Genomic DNA, 21,280 nt, shown 5'->3' on the forward strand with positions numbered 1-21,280 from the left:
ATTTTGTAATAATAGCGTGGCTTTAAGTCTTATGTCCTTAGCTATTTATTTCTTATTTCTTGAATAATCTAAGATGCAGAATAAGAACCTGTATGTACAAGGCGTGTTAAGTGTAGCTGCTTTTGTCTTGACTGCCCTGTGCAAATGCCGTGGCAATTCGAAGTGTATTTCAGGTCATCCCGTTTGTATTACAGTACATATTTGGAAGGCTGTGCAGATGTTGTTTTAAGGCAATGTTCTCTTTGTGTAAGGCTTTTTGTGTGTTTCTGAACATTTATTAACTTACAGAGATTTGATAGGAAGCAGAATCTCTTCTTCTTGTTACTTGGAAAAACAAGGAAAAGAACACCTTATTCCCATTGTTTTCACTGCAACTTCTTTTGTTTAAATCTTGAAAGAAGATTTTAGTTCACTTTATTGTAAGACAAAATTTCCAAACAAAAAGGAAGGAACAGACTGAGAGTAGAGTCTAAGTAGGGTTTAGTGTTCCAGCTTGTGTGTAAACCTCTCTCGCCACGGGCGGTGCGGTCTTGGAGACTTAGAGCCACTCTGCACATTCAGTTAGTTGTGTGCAGACTTTTCACACCTCTTTCTTCTCTGCTTGTGCCTACCTAATCTCAGTGGCAGCCAAGCTGTCCTATTTGGTAGCATCCCCTAGTGGTCTGTACATGCAAGACGGTGGCTACTTCTCCCCCAGTGGCAGGAGCTTCCTTCTGTCTAAGGAGATTTGCTCCCTCTTTTTTTAAATCTAGGGTGGTTGTTTCTTACCTACTTTTCCTTATTAATTTTTGTCTGATATGTATGGACTAATTCACTCTGAAAAGTTTTCTTCATAATCATTGTGCTCCTTAAAGTAATTGATTATTGACTGTTAAAAATAGTGATTTTCAAATATGAAGGAAAGTAATATTAATTTTTTAAGAGAAATTAGACATTATTTTGAACTAGTGTCATCATCTTCTATTATAAGTATCTGGAAACCCCATGTCTGCATTAAAAAATAGCTTTATGTATTCTTATTCTTCTTCATTCTGAACAGAGTTCCTTTTTATTTTAATTACTAGTATAAAAATAAGACCAGTTTGATTTTCCTCTGTGAGTATTACAACAGTATTACTTAACAGTATTATTTTTCTTTGCAAGTGTACATTATTTATGTTATGGATTGTCAGGTTGACCTTGAAAAACAATTTTTTGTAAGAAAAAGTAATCCCAGAATTCCAAACAGAATTTTTAGGTAGGGATTTAGGGCTACTGACTGGGTAAGTTAGCAATCATTTGTAAATCAGGCCACTTTCGACCTGTTGTCACCTCCCCTTTTTTTCAGTAGTAAAGGATATATCAGGTTTTCTTTTCTTTGTTTTTTGGGGAGTGGGTATATATGTGTAGAAGATTTTTCATATAGTTTATGGTGAAGTAAAGGAGACAGTTAAAGATAGTCCCAAACATGGAATTACCCTGTTTATATCAGGATATATCAAGATCCTGATATTTCCTTTACTCCTTAGCAAAGAATTACTCACTTGGTCAAAATGTCAGTAGTGCCAAGAAACTTTGCAAACTACTTTTGACACATTTGATTAGTCACAGCACCTTCTCCACACACTGCACAAATATTTTTCTGCATTTCAGTTGCCTTTTTTCCTTTCTTGAAATAATAAAGCATAATATGCCAAAAATGTTGTATATCGACTTCCATCTTCAGTATTAAAATGGCTGCACAAAAATTTTGATAAGTTTTTTTAAAGTCACACTGATAAGACAGCTGTCACAATACAGTCTAACAAAATTGTTTTGAAGAGGTTAGAGACAAGTAAGCACTACTAGAGTCATCATACAGAAAAAATGTAATGGATTTTCTGGCCAACCCAGTATTTAGCTGGGAAATAAGGAGAGTTACTGAGGTTCTTATGATGTTAGATGCTCTTAAGCAAGCAGGACTTGGTAAACCTCTTTTATTTAAAAAATAGTTCTAATTTAATCTGGATTATGTGACACATATATTTTATTTCTGAAGTGGGTATTCCCACCTTGAGTCAGGTTTAGAAGGGTGGTAGGAAGTACTCAAGGGAGATGCTGCTATTCTTCAAATCCATCAGTCCTTCGTGTTCTTAGACTTTTGTTTCTCTGTCTTGTGACAGAGACTAATGGGATATTCTAAGTGCGAGGTTTACTTAGAGCATCAGTTCGGGGTGGAGCTAACCTGAAAATTCTTCTGTTTTAAGGGTGGGGAGGTGGTATGTTGGTACATTTTGCTCACATACTTGATAAATGATAACCCTCAGTTTGCTTTGCTGATGACGTTGGATTGCAACACTTAGAGCAGTTTCTAGTTGGAGTTTACATGCATTGATTTATGATTTCATTGGTGTAACTTGGAATGTTTACTTGATCTTGAGAGTGACTTAAGGGAGTCCTTGAGTTCGTTCACTGCAATGCCCTCCAGAGAAACTATGGCAGCAGTGACCTTTCCCATGCCACCTTCCCTTCTGCCTCTGGCTCCTAACTCTGTACCTCTAATGAAGTTTTAAATAGTTTCTCTGACCTGAATCCTTGGTATCTTTCCCTGCTGGATTCACAGCAGCTTGTTTTTGTAATCAGTTTTTCTATTGGTTATGGGATCTTATGTTAATTGCACCAGATTCACAAATGCTAGTTTGGCGTAAATTTTTAAATTTGAACTTTTTTATGTTATTTTAGTAATGGACTCTGACTTTCTCTTGTACTTTATTATTTGGGTAGATGTGTTAAGAACAGCACTATATAGCTATATAGTGCTAAAGTTTCATTAGTGATTGCCTTGAAATACTCCCCTGATGTTGTAAATATACCATTATAAACACTCCACAAAACCCGTGGGTTTCAACCCTCACTGTGTATCAGAATCTTTTGTGGAAGCTTTTAAAAATAGCAATACCTAGATCTTAACACAGACTAATAAAACCAGAAGTGAGATGAGGGGATGGCCACTGGGTGATTTTTTGGTTTTAAGCTCCTCAGATGATTTTAATATATAGCTAGGTGTAAAAACTCCTTACACTAAACTGGTGTTCAGTAACTGAACATGTATCCAGTAATTCAGATGAGATCTCAGGTTTTGAAGATTTGCAGAAGTTTTCTGTAGCAATTACTGCAGATGATTTCATTTAACTCTGAGCCACTCCATTCTCCCTGCCAAGCAGGGCCATGTGGAGTCACCATTTTGTTTCCTGGAGTCATAATGTAGCAGTAGGTAATGGAGAGCTCGCCTCAGTTCAACCCACTGTCTTTTGAAAATCCTTTTAAAAGGAAGGCCTCAGACTGGTAAATCTTTATTTAAAAAAAAAGGAAAACAGGTGGTTACAGAGCTCAAAGACCTATTATAGTGGGAGTACAGTCGTCTGTTTAGAATGTTGGCAGATGGGATGTTGTTGGGTTGGCAGCATTTTTGATGTTCTGGAGAACATACTTGAGTCAGGTGTTGGCTGATGTGTTTGGAGTAATGGAATAACTTTTCTCCTAATCTTCAAATGCCCACTATATTTTAGGCATCATGGAAAATGAAAAAGTGCATATTATAAATTTTAGTGATCACAGTAAAGCAAGTGTATATGGTAAGCAGCCTTAAATTTCTTGTAATGGTAGGAGTATCACAGCTCTATTTAAATACATTTCTTTAACATTTTAAGGCATCAGTTCTGCAGGTGTCATGTGAAGTTTATTTAGAGCAATGGCTCTTAAAGGATAGTCCTAGAACTGCCTTCATCAGAATTACCTGGGTGCTTTAAAAATATTTGGCCTGTTCCCAGACCTACTGAGTGACAGTCTCTGGGGATGAGGCTCAGAAATTCTTTTTGAGAAGCTCCCAGCTGATTGGGATGAGCACCAATGTTAGAGACCCCTGTGCTGTGCTCTGCAGCTCCTTTGTACAAGTGCTTTTTCTGTGCAGTCACTAGTGTCAGTGTATTAAATTTGTACCTGTAAAATAAAAATTAAAAGTTGTGTTTATTCTTTTATGTCAGCAAGCAGATCTGATATCATTAGGAAAAGTTGTGTTGGCTTTGGCTTGCAACTCTTTGGCAGGAATTCAGCGAGAGAATTTACAGAAAGCCATGGAGCTGGTGACAATCAACTACTCCTCTGACCTGAAGAATCTGATTTTGTAAGTTTTCATATATGATTCCGTGTGTATCATGATCATATGAGATGAGACAGCTTTTTCATAAGGACCTTTTCACAGTGATTGTGTTTATTTTAATTTCCACTATTTAAAATCAGGCTTCAGAACACAGTTAAGCAACTTAGAATTTATTTTTAGTGCCCAGTATATATTTCTTGCAGTAAATTTACAAAACATTGTGTTTAACTCAGTTACTGATGTTTTCAACATTTGCCAAAGGGCACCCTCTGGAGCAACATCGGTATGTGCTAGCTACATCGGACCTCTTAAGTTTAAACTAATTAAAATAAAATAAATTTAAAATTAAGTCCTTCGGTTGTACTAACCACTTTTCAGGAGCTCAGAAGTTGCATGTAGCTCCTGGCCGATACTCGACAGTGTAGACGTAGAACATTTTCATCATCTCAGAAAGTTCTGTTAGATAGTGCTGCTCACGAGAGTAGCCAGTGTCTTTGTGAAAGCTGTCATAAATAAGCCTCGGGCAATTCACGGTGTACTCTTTGGTCAGACCACCCATTCCAGGTAGCGTGTATGGGACAGTTGCTGTGGTTTCATTCCAGTGTTGTTAGACTCCAAGGAATCCTTGTGTGCAGGGTTAAATGAATTGGGCTTAAGAAAAACCCACTGTGGACTCCTGTCACTATAGAAAGACTTCCTCATGTTTGAGATACCTCTTAACTCCTGGGAATTCTGGAGGGTGGGCAACCCTTATAAATTATTATAGAGAACAGATGCTAGGAAGTCTCTTTTGAGATTTATCATCCTGTTGTATTCTAGAAGCAATTAGACCTTATTGATCCTTTTTACTCTTTCTTTAGTTTCCAGCTGTTCCTTCTGATTTTTCTCGTGGCCCCGGATGATCCTTTTTCTTTTTGGACTAGCCTTGGGGTATGGAATTGAGGGATGGAGGATGGGGCTGCCCACCTGTGCTTGGTTACATTGGCCTAAGTGTCCTGTTTGTGACAGAGCACTTGAAGCCAGTGGTACCTGGTTCCTATTTATAATCAAATAACATGATTTTTCCTATATGTGAAATTGTTTGTTTCATATGTTATCACAACAGTGATTCTTAGCTTTAGTTTGCAACACCTAGGATGTCTCTAATCTCAAGTTATAATCTCTAAAATTTCCTTGTTAAAAAGAGAGTAAAGGATATAAATGTAACAAAGTTGGCCATACATTAATAATTATTGAAATTGGGTGATGGGTACATGGAGATTCAGTATATAATTTTTCTCATATAAATGATTGAAATTTTCCTTAATAAAAAGTGAATAAACAAAAAAGTCATACTTTAATACAATACTAATCAATAACTAAAATTTATAGGACATTAAACCATGTGTCACGCACTTTTGAACTGATTGATATGAATTAATTCACTTAATTTTCCCAGTAACCCTATAAATTAAGTACCATTCTTAGCTCCATGTTAAAGATAGCAAAACTGAGGCATAGAATGGTAACTTGCCAAAGTCACATAGCTTGTAAAACTTTAAGTATGAGTAATTAGATGTAAATATGTCAGTAATTACAGATGAATAGCTAAGATGTAGATTATCCACATGACTATAACTATTTATTTATTCAATGAAAGACTGTGTGCTATATGCCAGATGCTGAAGATGCTTTGAACAGATGCACAAAATTCCCATCTCCTGGAGCTTCCACCCTAATGGGGAGGAGTTAATGAGCATGTGAACAAGTAAGATGTTTGCAGATAATGATAAGTCCTGTGGAGAAAGTAAGACCAGTGTAAGCAGAAAGGGAAAGAATGGGAGGCTGCTGTAATAAGGATGGTTAGGAAATAGCTCACCTATCAGAATGAGCAAAAATATGTGATTAATAATAATTGCACTCTAGAAGGTAGTTGTTTGAAACGTCATTGTTTTCTGCCTTAATTGTAACAAAAGAAGAAATTTAATTGTTCTCTTCTGATGTGTGTTAGTGCACGAAGATTTCTCAGAAATAAGTATACTGTGACGGCTGGTAAAGGAAGCCGCAAAGCTGAAACACCTTCCTAAAAAGCTGCAGCTTGTTTGATTTATCAAAATCGAAGACCCAATTTTAGTTTCAAAAATTGTTTTTGAGGAACAATGGAAAAATTTCCCCACCCACAACCACCCCATTTCACTTCTCCAAAAAAGTGTATAACAATTTTTTTATCTCACTATTGTAAGGAAGGGTTTGAGAATGGAAATGGTAAGTGTAACCCTATTCAGTTTTCCTTTCTCATTTTCATAATAGTAAAAATGTAGAGAAAGAGACACATTCACAGTTTTCTCCATTGGCTCTTAAGATTTTTCCAGAGAAAAGAAATATAATTATTAAGTTTTCAAGTGAACTTGCATGCAAGGATGTTTTCAAAATTATGCGCACTAATATTATAGCAGCACTGGTAGCCACGTGCTTGTGGGCTATGTTGTTTTTCTGATGCATGTGATTTTTTGGCATTCAAGTGATTCTTCTGTATGTTGGGTAGATACCTGTTGACTGACCAAAACAGGATGCGAAGTGTCAATGACATCATGCCCATGATTGGTGCTCGATTTTATACTCAATTGGATGCAGCTCAAATGAGAAATGATGTCATAGAGGAGGACCTTGCAAAGGTAAAGAGTGCATGTAAGAGCCTGTATACAGGCCTGCGTCTGTGTGTACAAATAAATATAAAGTGTAGTAATGATTACACAGAATATAGTGCATAGTTGGCTCAGATGGTTTGCAGATACTTTTGTCCTAACTTAATGCTTAATATTTTAATTTTTTATGTGGCATTTGTTCTTTTTGTTCATGGCCTTGCTACAGTGATGTGACAAAATCTTGATTTTTTATTTAATGTGAATTACGTTAACAATTCCTAAAAACGGCCAGCTGCATAATCTTGAGTATCACTGCTGAGTGACATGGACACGTTGTGTTTAGAAGTATAACCAGAAGGGTGGAATATGAGTATCTGTTGCTTAAAGGTTATGTTGGTGCAGGATACCAGTTTTTGTAAACTTTTGCTTTTATATTCAGTTAGCTAGAACATTAATATTCTGTCTCTTTTTAAAATGTTTTATAGGAAGTTCAAAATGGAAGACTGTTTAGGCTTCTAGCAAAATTGGGAACAATCAATGAGAGGCCGGAGTAAGGATTTACAGTATTTTACAACACTTTTTCAATCAAAGGCATGATTTTGCGTAATAAAAATGAGTATAACTTATCCTTACTGGTTTTATTTGGAAAAAGAGAAAACTGATCATGTGAAGTGACCTTAAGCCTATTGTTAGTCATTAGGGTACTGTCTTTTAATTACAGCCTAGGCATGTTGTCCTTAAGGATTTCCCACACATATGTACGTAAAAAAATACACTGTGTTAGATCTCCAGTGTGAGTGAACGTTTTATGATTGGTACTACCTTTACCCTGACTCCTTTTTGAACCCTGGTCAATTCAGTTTACCTGTTAGGACTAGAGATTTCAAAAATCTCTCATTGTTGTGTGTCTCCTGTCTTCTATTAAAGCACATTATTTATAGCTGTCGTATCAGTGACAGTGATAACCATCTTACATTATTTGTCATGTAGTTCTGCCTCATTTGTAAGTTAAGTTAATCATTTGTTCAAGAAAGAAGCAGAACTAATGTTTGAACTGCATAACTGTCCAAGACAGAGCAGTGTCGGAGCTGTTGTGACTATAGTGTCGGCTGCAGTTCAGGAGTGTCACCTCTGTCATAGAGAGAAATGTCATTGCTTGAGGGATTTTTTAGACCATAGAATTCAAGTCCACTTATCTTTCTTCAAATTAAATGACTCAACTAGTGTTTTCCCTAATAATTTTTCTAAATGAAGAGAACATAACTATATGCTGAACTGTTTTTTAGATACTTTTATGTTTCTCTTGGCATTTATCTTTTTATTTTTAAATGGATTCTTACAGTACTTTCTTGCTTTTGTTCACCATTTAACTCAGCTAATGATTTTGTCCTCTGAAAGATCTTTCACACTCCTTCCCATAACTGAAAACACACACTCCCATAAATGTTAAGTCTTTATTCAGTGTTAATGTTATTATAAATTATGATAAATCTAAATAGCTGCACCACATAGTAAATCATAACTATTTTTCTTTTGGGTTTTGTTTCTCAATTATTTTTCATGACATTAATGAGTATCTTACATAGAAAATTACTAAGCAAATGAAAAACTGTTTACTGCCAGTCCATTCCAAACTCCCTGCCAGAGCATAAAACACCTTTCCATGTGGTCAGAGTTAGGTACCCCACCAGTTCCTTTGTTTTCTCCCCCTTTAGAGAAATTGCCCTTGGAGCCTCTGTCCTATTCCTGTCTGGGCTGGTTGCGCTTTAAGTCTGCTCACATTCACACTTTAAAACTGGAGCTTCCCTTCACTTTTATCCTGGGAGTTTTCATTGTCTCTCCCTTTATGTTGGATATCCTGCTTCTTGCTCTTTTCCTCGGTTTCATCTTTTTTGATTTAATGTAGCACATCCTCCTGTAGCTTCCTGAGAAAGGTGAGTTTTTTTGTTTTTGCGAGTTTGAAAATATCTTTATTCTACTTTCTTACTCTGTTGGGTATAAAATTTTAGATTGTCCTCAGAAAATTCCTTTTTGTTAATTAAGTCTTTTGAGTAAATTATATATGGACACACTTTTTTAAAAGTAGAAAAGGGTTTACAGTAAAAATAATAAAATCTCTCTTTTTATACCTGATGTATGCAATCTCCCCAATCCCACCACCTTTATTGGTTTCTTACACATACTTCCTAGGGTTTTACTTCCTAGAGTTCTTCTCATTCCCCCACCCAAACTCCCACCTGCACCTGTTGAATATCAGTATATATAGATTGTAAACCATACAGTTGCTTTTTTGTATATTGCTTTTTGTAATAATACATTTTAGAAATCATTTTGTTCAGATATGTTTAGTGTACCCCCAACACTGTTGTCAGTGGTTTACAAAAATGACCTGACATAATCTTCATAACGACCCTGTGATGCAAGTACTGTTAGTGTTCATTCCCATTTTGCAGAGAATTGAGGCATAGAAAGGTGAATACCTTGTCCAGGCTCACATAGTTAGTAAGTATATGAGCTAGTTTTGAATCCAGGCATTATAGTTCCAGAGTCTGTGTTCTTAACCAAGTATGCTGTTCTTCATCATAATTTATGGCCCTTTAATAGTCCATCCTATGGATGCAACATTTCTCCAGTTCCTTATTGACAGGTATTTGGGTGGTTTTCCATCTTTACTAGTATAAACCGTGCTGCAGGGACTGGCTCTACTGCACGTTGTGAGCATGAACATAGGCCCAGTGGTGATTGTTAGGTTAGTGGGATGTCACTGTAATTTGTTATCACAAAAGGATTTTTATAACGTATGAGCGTCTTTCACCAACAATCCTTTTTTTTAAACTTGTAGATTTTTGCAAACCTGATAGGTGCAGTTTTATTTTGTTTTTATTCTTATGGGCATGTTTCCTTTCTTTTATGTTTTTGATTCATTTGTGTCCTTCTGTGTCAGTTCATTTCCTTTTGCTCATTTTTATTTTCAGTTGGATTGTCTTTTTTTTTTTTTTAGTGTAAGAACTATAGAGACCCTTCGTGATTTTTTTTCTTTTAGGTGTTTCATTTTTCTTTAGATTCTGCTTATTTTTTCCATATTAATATTTTTATATATATTTGGGATGTAGGATGTAAGTTATGAGTCCCAGAAGACTACCCAGTGATCCAAAAGCTGTCTTATTAAATAGCCTGGCTTTGCTTCAGTGGTTTAAGGCAATATCTTTCACACTGTTTTAATTTTTGACATTTTAAAAAGTAGTAGTATTCTTTCTTATGTCCCTTTTATTTTGTGTTGTTTTTGCTGTTTTCCTAAAACTGCTTAATGTTCTGTATAAATTGTATAATCAGCTTGTTTTAGTTTATTAAAAAAATCAGTAAACGTGACAGTATTTTTGTTGAGAGGATGACATGTCAGGTTTATTAGTAAGTTTAAAGAGTATCTGTGCTTTTATATGTCAAGTTCTCTTAACCAAGCTAGTGTCATGTCACTGTAGTGGCTAACTTCTGCTTTCTTCAGTGTTTAAGTTTTTCTTTTTTTTTAGGTTTTATTTATTTAGAGGGGAAGGGAAGGAAAGAGGGAGAGAAATATCAGTGTGTGGTTGCTTCTCCTGCATCCCCTGCTGGGAACTGGCCTGCAACCCAGGCATGTGCCCTGACTGGGAATTGAACTACAATCCTTTGGTTTGCAGGCCCGCTCCCAATCCATTGAACTACACCAGCCAGGGCTTAAGTTGTTCTTTATATAGTTACAGCGCACCAAGCTTATTCTTAGGTATTTTTTTCTTGTTGCTATTATAAATGGCAGTTTTCCTTCATTCTCTCTTCTAGACTGCTTGTCAGTGTACATTAAAATTACAGATTTCTATAAATTTTGTACCCTGTTACCTTACAGATTCTCTTGGGTTTCCTGGTATATAGTCATATATTCAAGTATTCTTAGTTATATTTTCTCCTTTATAAATTCTATAACTTCAATTCCTCTTGAGTTGATTGTGTTACCTAGTACTTCTAGCAGCACATATCTGACTAATAGTAATGATAGTTTTATTCAGAATTTGAGGTATCGACCCATTGTCTTTTAACTTCCAGACAGATTTAAAGTCATTTTGTTTCCACAGCCTTCCCCTGCCCCCATGCTTTTAGGGTCTTTACCACTGATGTTCATGAATACATATAGATGTGCCTGGGTGTGTAGAACTTCTTCTCTTTCTGGAATTTCTACTGTTCAGATGTTAGACTTTGTAACTGATTTTCTAATATTCTCTTCTATTTTTTGTATCATATCTTTTTGTTCTGCTTGCTAGGCAATTATCTCGACTTATTTTGTCTAAAATTAAAGGTTTTTCCAATCCTTCGATTTTTAAATTTCTGCTATCATGGTTCTAATTTTCAAGAAGTTTCTGCTCTCTCTGAGGCTGTCAGAGATTTTTGGTTTTAAGTGTTGTTCTATTCTCTTCAGTATTTCATAGGAAACAGGAATTTGCTTTGTTTTATTTTGTTTTTTTTCCCCCAAAGCATTTCTGATGCTTGACTGTCCATTTGTATTAAAAATGAGGCCCTAAAAAGCTAATGGGAAGCTCCTTGTGCAGGCAGAAATTGTGACACAAGCAGAGTGTGTGATAAAACAGTGTGATGCTGTTAAGTATGATTTTTATTTGTTTTTGGTAGACTCCCAAATGTCAGTATTTTTGTTGGGCAGGTCAGCGGCTCCAGAACAGAAGCTTCTAACCTTCTGTCTGTAGTATAGACCCCGTAAGCCAAGCTTTGGGAAGCTAGGGAGGGGAGAAGTGTAAGTTGAATGGTCTCACCCACTGCTCTCAGCTCCTGCATTGCCTGGCATGCCAGAGGCTGGAGATTCTTCTTTTTGCCCAGTTTAGAAAGATTTCTGATGGGGGCAAGGATGAACAATGAGTTATCTGCTTGCTGTATCTGTTTGGCTTTTTATCACTCTGCTGTTTCCAGCCTCAGTTCACATTGGCATTTCTAGTGATACCTAATGACGTCAGTCCCTGAGCCTCACTGTTCTGGCTGGCTTCTAGTGATCGCTCCTCTTCCCGCCCCTCTTGAGCATTCGAGTTCAGTTTTGTTCAGTTCTGCTAAGTCATACCTGTCTGCTTTCTACCTTCCAAATTTCTGTGACAGTTTTTCTGTCTGCTATTGTTTCTTATGATCCCTTTGTCCTGTGTGTTTAAACGCTTTTAAAGATATGTATTGTTGATTTGGTGAGGGTTTGAAAGGGAACAGAGGTAAATGGGTGTGTTGAATCAGTTTCAATTGGAAGTCCCTGGAAAGATTATTTGCGAAGCACACGTGCGTGTGTAAGTGTGTTCAACCATGTGGTGGGCTGCCCCCTTGTTCTTAGAATGCAGACTAATGTTTTAACATGACCAAGGCTGCATAATCTGACCTCTTTCTTATTCTTGCTTCAGACCTGCCTTTTTTTTAGTTTTAATTTTCTCCTCTTTGCCCTTATTCTTGAACACTCTCTTTGTAATCCTTAAACTCTAAGTCTTTTCTTACCCATCCCCATTCAACCACACTGACCTTTCTTTATGTTTCTTAAGTGTTCCAGGTTGTGTCCTTGGCAATATTGATTGTGTCTATCTGTGCTATATCTCTTTTTCTTAATCAAATTATTTAGGTGCAGTTACAACTTTCTTTGGTTATTTGAATGTCTGTTTTCCCTACTAGACTATAAGTTTCAAAGGTCACTGAAATCAAACCTGGTAATCTGGTCAGTTCTCAATTTTTTGCAGCACACTTTCGCCTCATCACATGAGACTAGGAAACCAGTAAGCACGTGCCTGGCTATCTCTGCTCTGTAACCTGAGGGCGGGAAGGGAAAAAGATAACCTCTTTAACCAAATTCTTACCTAAAGTATCTTTTATAACTTAAGGATATCTAAACCCATTTCTTTCTTCCCCATTTTATCTAATGGTAGGAGCTTACATAAGGAAGTGATTCTAAAATAGGGGTGTGTAAGGGGTGATGACCCTTGAGAATTGGAAGCTGGTTTTCATATACTTGCATGTTAAATGAGATTATTTTTGAAATGCAAGTTTGGGCAATATGAGCATAAAATGTGAAAAAATATTTCAGACTTTCTATAACTTTTGGAGGATTAAAAAGAACTACACACAACCCCTTTATTGGAGAAAATAAAATAAAGCTAGTTTTGAGTCTGAAGAATAAACATACAGCCATGTGGCATGTAGCATGAGTTATTGAGGTAAAGTATTATCTTCTCCAGGTTTCAGAAGGATCCTACCTGGTCAGAGACTGGAGACCGTTATCTGTTGAAACTCTTTAGGGATCATCTTTTTCATCAAGTGACAGAAGCAGGTGCTCCTTGGATTGACCTCAGTCATATCATTTCTTGTCTTAACAAGGTAATTTGTATCTGGATTTTTAAGACATAATGCTATCTATAGTTTGCGCAGTTGCATTTCCTACTGAGAGACTTAAGAACTTAAATGTACTCTACAAGACATTTTATTAAGTTTTATATGTCTCTACTTAATTTTTAGAACAGAATTTTTTAAACACCTAAATGTATAACATTTCTTGCTGTGGATCTTTTTATTGTAGTAATGTCACAAAATGACTGCCTCTCCAGCCCCATTATACTGTTTTTTATTTACCTGTTATTTTGTTATACCGAATAAAACAATGAGTGGGAAAACAGCAAGGTAATTCTTTCTGTGTTTAAGTATTTTTAAAATGTTGAATTCCTTTCTTCTAAGTCATTCTGAGTCATGTTGACTGTCCTACATGTTAAAAGTTCATTTACTGTTGTTGACTACAGGTATACTGATCAAGGTATTACAATCGTAAAAGCACAGTACTGGGAATGTCAGTAGGCCCAGCTGTTACAAATTGGGCATTAGGTGAAAGATATATAATGTACTTGAGAGGCGAACTTTGTGTTTCTGAAAGGGCTGAAAGCGATATAATTTACAGGGGAAAGAAGAAATCCATTTTCCTGCTGGCTTACTTAGAATTATAGAGCTTAGAATGGGTCTCTACAAGTAAATCCTAGCCTTTGTATAGGTTTATATCTAAATCAGGGGTTGACACACTGTGGCCCATGGACCAGATCCATTCGATGGCCTGTTTTTGCATAGTCTGGACACTAAAATAGTTTTTACATTTATAGAAGATTGTTAAAACAAGAAGCTAAGAAGAGATATGTGACAGAGACTGTATGTGGCCCTGAAGTTTAAAGCATTTATCAATGGACCTTTACAAAAAACACTGCTGTCTCCTGTTCTTAACTGTCCCTAAATGACAAGCATTAGGAGAGAAAAATACCTGCTGTCACATGTGTTAGAGCTGTTAACATATGAGAGGGGACCCCCCCCCCCCGCCAAATGGAATTTATTTGTAAGAATATGTGTGTATGTATTCTCACATGTTTAAACCTCAGTGACCTTCCAAGTACTTTCCGTTTGATGCAGTACACCTATTGAGACATTTTCTTCACTGCTGAAAACAGTTTTTGAATTCATCAGTTTTGATACCTTTTTAGTGCTTCTGCTGTTTTTTCTTTCACCTCTTCCACACTGGTAAAACGTTTCCCTTCAGGGACTTTTTCTCATCCTGGGCAACAAAAAAAAAGTCTCTGGTGGAGAGATCAGGTGAAGGGCGGGGGCGGTAGGGGTCATGCCATTTTTGTTAAAGAACTACTGAACACTCAGTGAGGCGTGGGCAAGTGCACTCATAAATCACCCATCATGATATGGACAAACAGGTTGGAAGAGTCTTCAAAAAAATTCACTGAAGATGAATGTAGCCTTTCACAACGCCAGCTGCTACACTGATACAGATGGGTTCCTAGAACACTCGCCTAATGGGGGAAAAGTCTGTACTACAAGGGTCCCACTCTCCAGTAGATAATCTGGGTTTTGTGGGGTACCCTCCTCGTACAGTGTATTAACCCTCCAGAGAAACTACCGTGGTGTTTCATTTTTAAGCACTGCTTTGTCTTGTTTAAACCTTAAAACTCTTCAGAGTATTGTCAATGACCTACAATAAGACAAAATAAAACTGTATGTATGATACCGTTGAACTAATCCAGTATGATTTATATATTCATTTGCCCTTTTCCCTTAGTGGGAAAACATTTTTCTTGAGCAATGAATGGAGAAGAATTCTACCAGATTTTTAAAAAAGGTATCCATAATATCAAAGCATCAGTAACTAAAACTGTGCAAAAATTAAAGAAAGAAAGAAACAAACAAGCAAAGCTGTAACTAGTATAAACACTGACACATAGATCTGATGGACTAAGGTTGGGCCAGATATCATAAGAGAATAATTTTTTATTACTATTGATTGGTTGATTTTAGAGAGAGAGAGAGAAACATTGATTTGTTATTCCGCTTATTTATGCATTTGTTGGTTAATTTTTGTATGTGCCCTGACTGGGGATTGAATCTGCAACCTTACCCTATCTAGACAACGTTCTGTAACCAATTGAGCTACTGAGCCAGGGCAAGAGAACCTGTTTTAATGAATATTAGGATGATTGAAAATTTGAAGAGTACTGGCTGGTATGGCACAGTGAATTGAGCACCAGATTGTGAAGTAGGGTGTCAGGGGTTCAATTCCCAGTCAGGGCACATGCTTGGGTTGCAGGCCTGGTCCGCAGTGGTAGGTGTACAAGAGGCAGCCATGCATCAATGTTTTTCTCTCTCTCTTTCTCCCTCCCTTCCCTTCTCTCTAAAAAATAAAGTCTTTTTAAAAAGAAAAGATAATTCTATTTCATTTTATAAAATAACTATAGTAAATAAGATCTACCCCAAATCTGAAAGTGTAACAATTTTTAAAATTTGGAAAAGAGACTAATACATTGAAAAGGAGAAATTGCCGTATTGATGATATAAAAGTCAAAATTTAACATAGCTTATTTTGGTGAAAATAATGAATGAAATTAACTGGAAAATGATTTGGGAGTTTGAGTCTTCAGATTAGTTTTAAATATATTTTAATGAATTAATTAATGAAAAAAGAAGGAAAAATGAACATTGAAAACTAAGAAAAGTAAAATGAAGACCATAACAAGGTAAGTTAGTTGATGGACTAAGGATTAGTATTCACACTATAGGGACTTTGTTAAAATACTATTGCTGAATTCTTACAGATAATTGTGTAAAGACCGTAAACTGGCATGCACCCAAGTGGAAGTAACAACAGTGAATGTATGAAAGCATTTGGTAGTGTGATAACATTGTAAATTAAAACAGCAAGGCACTTATTTGATGTGGAGTTCCTGTTAAATTGATACAACTTATAAATCAGTGGTGTCTGGTATCTTTTGGAAAGCAATTTGTATGTATAAGCTATAAAATTACTCATATTTTCTGATTCATTGTACTTTTAAGTCTCCTAAGAAAGTAATTAGATAGAAAAAGTTAAGTGGATGAATGTGTTCATCACACCGTAATTCATGAAACAAAAATGGGAGCTGTTGGGGGGATAATTAAATTACGGAATATAATGCAGTCGTCAAATAGAAAAAGCATGAAAGATGGGGAGAAACATAGGGCAGCATTTGTGTGAAAGCATATGAGCTGAAGGGTGTGTGCCTGCCGATTAGTGATATGAAATATTTATGTATCTCTAGAAGTGCACTTGACAAAAATTTTAAATTGTTTATATCATCATTGCAAATGTCCTAAAATAGATAAAGTAGATAATCTTCTATATGCTGTCAACCCATATTTTATGTATCTGTTTCAGTTAGATGCTGGTGTGCCAGAAAAAATAAGCCTCATTTCCAGAGATGAGAAGAGTGTACTTGTGGTGACTTACAGTGATTTAAAGCGCTGCTTTGAAAATACTTTTCAAGAACTGATTGCAGCTGCCAATGGTCAGTTGTAGTATTTGCTAACAGCACGCAGGACATGGCTGAAGAACTTAACCGATAGTGAATTGCACTACAGCTGAACTGTCTTCATCATCTCATTTCATATCTGGGAAACAAACAGAAGATGAACAAAGCTGCTTGCATTTCAGTCAGGTACACTGTTGGCTTGGAAGGAAGAATGTTTCAATCATCCTAGAGCTGTGGCTGCCATTGGGGCCATATCTGTGAAGAATTTATTTTAGATTTAGGAGCACCGGTAGGCAAATGATACTCCAGCTTTGGTTTTTTCCATTTGTATCTGCACTAATTTTAATTTTTTTAAGACTTTTTTTCTGATCTTTGAACTTTTGCCACATTGTATACTTCTTTAGCAAATCTATTTGCAAGGACATTTTTTGGGAAATGATGTTGAGCAGCAATTTTGTCGCTGAGGGTTGCAGAATTTGCTCTTTCAGGGATGGGTTGCCCTTTACAATGTAATGGACCAGGTAAATAATTTCATAGCAGTTCAGTATAGCGCATAATTCTTGTAAGAGTATTGTATGCAAGCTCTCTATGCCAACCACTGTTAGTTCAGATTGAGATGGGGGGGCTTGTTTTGTTTTTAAAAACACTCGAGGAGAAATACCAGTGAATTGTTAAATATGAATTTCCCTATTATTTGATTTAAGTCCTTTCTGTAAGGATGGGATAAACAGTAATGGAGGAAGCACACAGAGCTCTGCTCCAAGTTCAAGCAGAGTCTTGTGTGGAAACGGTGTTTCCCTGCTAGTCAGATACATTTACATTTATGTGGTCTTTTTTAAATAGGAAAACATTATACTGTGTTAAAGGCTTAACGTTCAGGAGTCTATTGCTTTAGCTTCTTTCCAGTTTGCTTTTTTTTGTATGAAGTTCTGCTCTTTGAACTGCAGCTTTATTGTGGTCCTTCACACTGGATACAGACGCAGACACTGCTCGGAAGGTGACCTGGACACGGCAGTGGTCTGGCATCGAGAGCTTTCTGAGTGACAGCCTGCATCTGGAGGGGTAACAATCTGCTGTGCCTTTGCAGTCACTGCTTAGCCCAAAGTAATAGTACTTTTGATAATAACTATGTGGGATATTCCTGAATAAGTCAATCTCAAAAGTTTGGAATTTTCCTCCTCTTTTCTTAATATTTAGACGTGCAGTTGTCGCCAAACTTGGGTATTCATGGAATTTCTAGTTAATGAAATACTTATACTTTGATACCGAAGACTGCCAAATACATAGAATTTTCTTAAAAAACAGTAATGAAGACTATATCCTTTCCCAGCACTGACTGTTTTACTAGCACTGGGTGCTCACCATGCAACTATGAAGAAAATGTGGAGACTCAAGAGATCAGGAAAGACTTCCAAGCACTTGCAACTGATGTTATGGTCTTCAATTTTAATAATTATACATATTTGTAGTTTTCAGAGAAGTTTTTAATATTTCTCTGTCCACTTTTTATAAGCTTTAAAATGATTTTCTCTGCCTTGAGATTTGGATCAAGAAAAAGCACCTTCCTTCACCTGAAAGCTTTGAAGACTAGAGACACGCTTCTCATGTTGTAGCGAGTGCATTTGCGTCCATGTGTGGTAGCATCAGTTGTGAAAAAAAATCAGTGATTGCATTTGATCTGGATGGATTTTAAAAGAACGTAATGTTCACTACTCAAAGGATAATTAACATTTGCCACCATGATGTTCTTTTATGTAAAAGGAACAGGAACTCAGAGACATTAACATGCAAAGTCTTTTATCATTAGCTCATGTATTTGAGGAAGAGCAGCTGTCTTTTTATATGTTTTTGACAAATCATATTGTAATTCTTTTGTACAAAAAAGAACTACTTGTATTCTAGAAGAAATATGAAATGCTTAATTTATAAGCGGGCTGGAGATTTTTTCCAATATTGTTTTCTTTGAAAATGAAAGGGGGATCATCTATTTTAGTTTTGGGGTCTGGGAACTTTTTGAAAATTTAATTTGTGGACCAATGTTTTACAAAAGCTAAGGAAGGGCAGGGGTAAAATAGGGCTTGAACTTCTCATTCTGTACAGACCAGCAAACTTCCCTCTGCAAGGCAGGTTCAAATCACAAACCCAGGAATGTTTGTGTCATAAATGCTAGTTTGCTTCGGCCCCTAGTAACCTCAGGACTTGGTTTGAGTATAAAAGGTAGACAGCTGATATGTTTTCACGAGTAAATATCATCAGCCTAAAACAGTTGGTGTCAGGTAATAACATATTTTTTTAAGCCTTGTTTTATATTTATTTTTCATTCGGTTTTTACTGGGAATGGTTTTCAATAGAACTCTTCTGCTTAGGTGTTTTTTGGGGGAGCCCTCTTTTCCGTAGTGTAACTCCATTGAAGAGGTTGTCTAAAAGTTAAGTCTTTTCAACTAAAAGGAAGATTTTACTATCTGAAAAAGGTCAAATAAAGGATATAACCTTTCCATACCTTCCTGTTACAATAGATAAAAGCACAGAAAGGACAACCCTTGAAATCATGTAGCATCGGGCCATTTCAAATTTTTGTACCTATTTTAAGTTCTGTTAGTGTATTTCCTTTATTGTAAATATTTTTGAGGGTACCTTTGTATTTTGCTTTTGACTTTGGTTCCGTGATTTGGATGTCAGCAACTTCCCTGAAAAGCACCAGTATGTTAAGTTCTAATGTCATGATCCCAATATGAGTTACTCATCCTTGGTCTTGTTTTCAGTCTCTATGTGTACAGCAGTATTTTTAATAAAGAGTTACAGGGAGAAACTTGTCTGTTGTTGTTGTTGTTATCATTTTATTTAAAAAAATGATTTGTTGAATGATAGGAATTTAAAAGGGTGTTTACTTCCTGCATGTCTTGAAGGAATTTTTGGTCTTTGGATGGAATGGTGGAAGATTTATTGATTTATCAAATATTTATTAAATGCCTTCTGGGATGTGTTCTAGGTACTAAACATGCAACTATGAATACTTGTTATTCACCAAATGTATCATTGTGCCCAAGCATGTCTATTATACACTACATAGCTTATAGTGAAGTTTAGGAGAGAAGACCTACTGTGTGAACAGATGGGAATGATACATAACTAGTCTTTCAGTGCTTAATTTACTGTATAGGTCAAGGGTGTCTCTCCCCCCAAGTCCCTCAGAAGATAAGAATAGATAAAGAAAATATGGCAAAATATAACATTGGTTGGATCTGGGTGCTCAGTGTTTATCGTGGGTTTTCTTTTTTTCTGTATGTTTGAAATGAAAAGCTGAGAAAATACAGAGTGCAAAGTGATAAGAGACTTTAGGCATAGGTGCAGAATAACTAGAATAATGAGGAAGGGGTTATTTTCAGCTGAAGGAACCTAGTGAGGTTTTGGGGGTTTTTTTTTAGGAATTCAGAGAAGGAAGAGAATAAATAAGTATAGAAGGTGTTTTGTATAGAAGGATCTTGAAAAAAATCCATGGAATCAGATATAAGTTAAAATTGACCATTGTGGGTTCATGAAGAAGAAGGGAAACTAGTCTGCCTAGAATTGAGGAGTTGTTTAGGGATCTTTAAGGTTTAAATTTCTTAGGAGAAAACATTAAAAACACTGTTAATGTTAGGCCAGTGTTACATCTGATACACTCTGGCAAGTGGAGATACAAATACTTTATTGTTTTCATCTGTGAACCCAGTGTTTTTTTTCCTTCCACCTTTAGCAAGTAGACAGGGACACATCCATAAAATATCCTTGTACATAAATGCAGTGGGAGGAGAGGTGAGGAAAGAGAATCAAAAATTGCATGTCCTTATTGATGTCAAACAGTGTCAAACAGTCTGCGTAGTGGTTAAGAAACAAGCTTGTGAGAACAAGATACTTGAGTTCGACTGTGGGCTCTATCACCTAGAGCTGTGTGGGCTTGGGTAAGCCACTCGCCCACTCAGTGCCACAGTTGGGCGAGTTGAGAGTCACTCATTCATTAAATATTTATTGAGTGCTTATTATATGTCGGGCATTGTTCTAGGAACCCACCGAACAGCTTTGACTACTGCAGACAAAAATTGCTACTTTTATAGAACTTTAACAGGAAGAAGACAAAATATATAGTATGTTAAGAGGAACTAATGATAATAGAAAGAAAAAGTAAAGGATGTGGATGTGGGTGCCTGATTTAGCAAATATAAATATAGAAACCACAGTTGAGTTTGAGTTTTACCTAAACAATTTTTTAGCATAACTATGTCTTGTATATTGCATGGGACATAGTTATGTTAAAAACTGGTCATCCTGTGTTTAATCTTGCAACTCAAGAAGCGGGGAATGTGGTGGTGGTGATAGAACTTCAACTGGGAGGGCTTACGTGGTAGGCTCCCTGAGAAGGACTTGAAGCCAACGAGCCAGCAGTCCTGCACGTGTCAGAGGGGAGAGGTCCAGGTCCGGAAGTGTGCCGGGGGTGTTGCAAGGTGGCAGGAAGTCCATGCGGCTGGAGTCCAGCGAGTCAGAAGTGAAGACAGAGCTAATGCAGGTAGTGCCTTGTAGATGATTTTAAGACCATTTTGTCTTTTACTCCCGGGGAAAGGGGAAGCTGCAGGAAGATTTGGAGCAGAACAGTGTGATAGCACTTTGGCTTCTGGTTAGGAAGCTCTTGCATCATTTCAGGTGAAAGATGGTGGGGATTTGGGTAGGGCAACAGCAGCAGA

General features: G+C 36.6%; 1 protein-coding gene across 6 annotated transcripts in view; it reads left to right on the plus strand.

Annotated features, from left to right (window-relative positions):
- Positions 1-19,375, plus strand: part of PAN3 (poly(A) specific ribonuclease subunit PAN3) — a 138,623-nt gene extending 119,248 nt beyond the window's left edge. For 5 of the 6 annotated variants that reach the window (XM_037058890.1, XM_037058891.1, XM_037058893.1 and 2 more), the window contains 5 exons: positions 4,002-4,141; positions 6,642-6,771; positions 7,227-7,291; positions 12,978-13,116; positions 16,469-19,375. In XM_037058890.1, the coding sequence (XP_036914785.1) occupies positions 4,002-4,141; positions 6,642-6,771; positions 7,227-7,291; positions 12,978-13,116; positions 16,469-16,609 (615 nt within the window). In that variant the 3' untranslated portion in view covers positions 16,610-19,375. Of the gene's footprint in view, positions 1-4,001; positions 4,142-4,977; positions 5,865-6,641; positions 6,772-7,226; positions 7,292-12,977; positions 13,117-16,468 lie in introns of those variants that run through there. The other variant, XR_005068363.1, reaches the window with a different exon arrangement.
- The last annotated feature ends 1,905 nt before the right edge of the window (positions 19,376-21,280 follow it).

Source organism: Sturnira hondurensis, unplaced genomic scaffold (assembly GCF_014824575.4).
Source record: "Sturnira hondurensis isolate 20B ecotype Veracruz unplaced genomic scaffold, ASM1482457v3 Scaffold0010428, whole genome shotgun sequence".
Taxonomy (NCBI): domain Eukaryota; kingdom Metazoa; phylum Chordata; class Mammalia; order Chiroptera; family Phyllostomidae; genus Sturnira; species Sturnira hondurensis.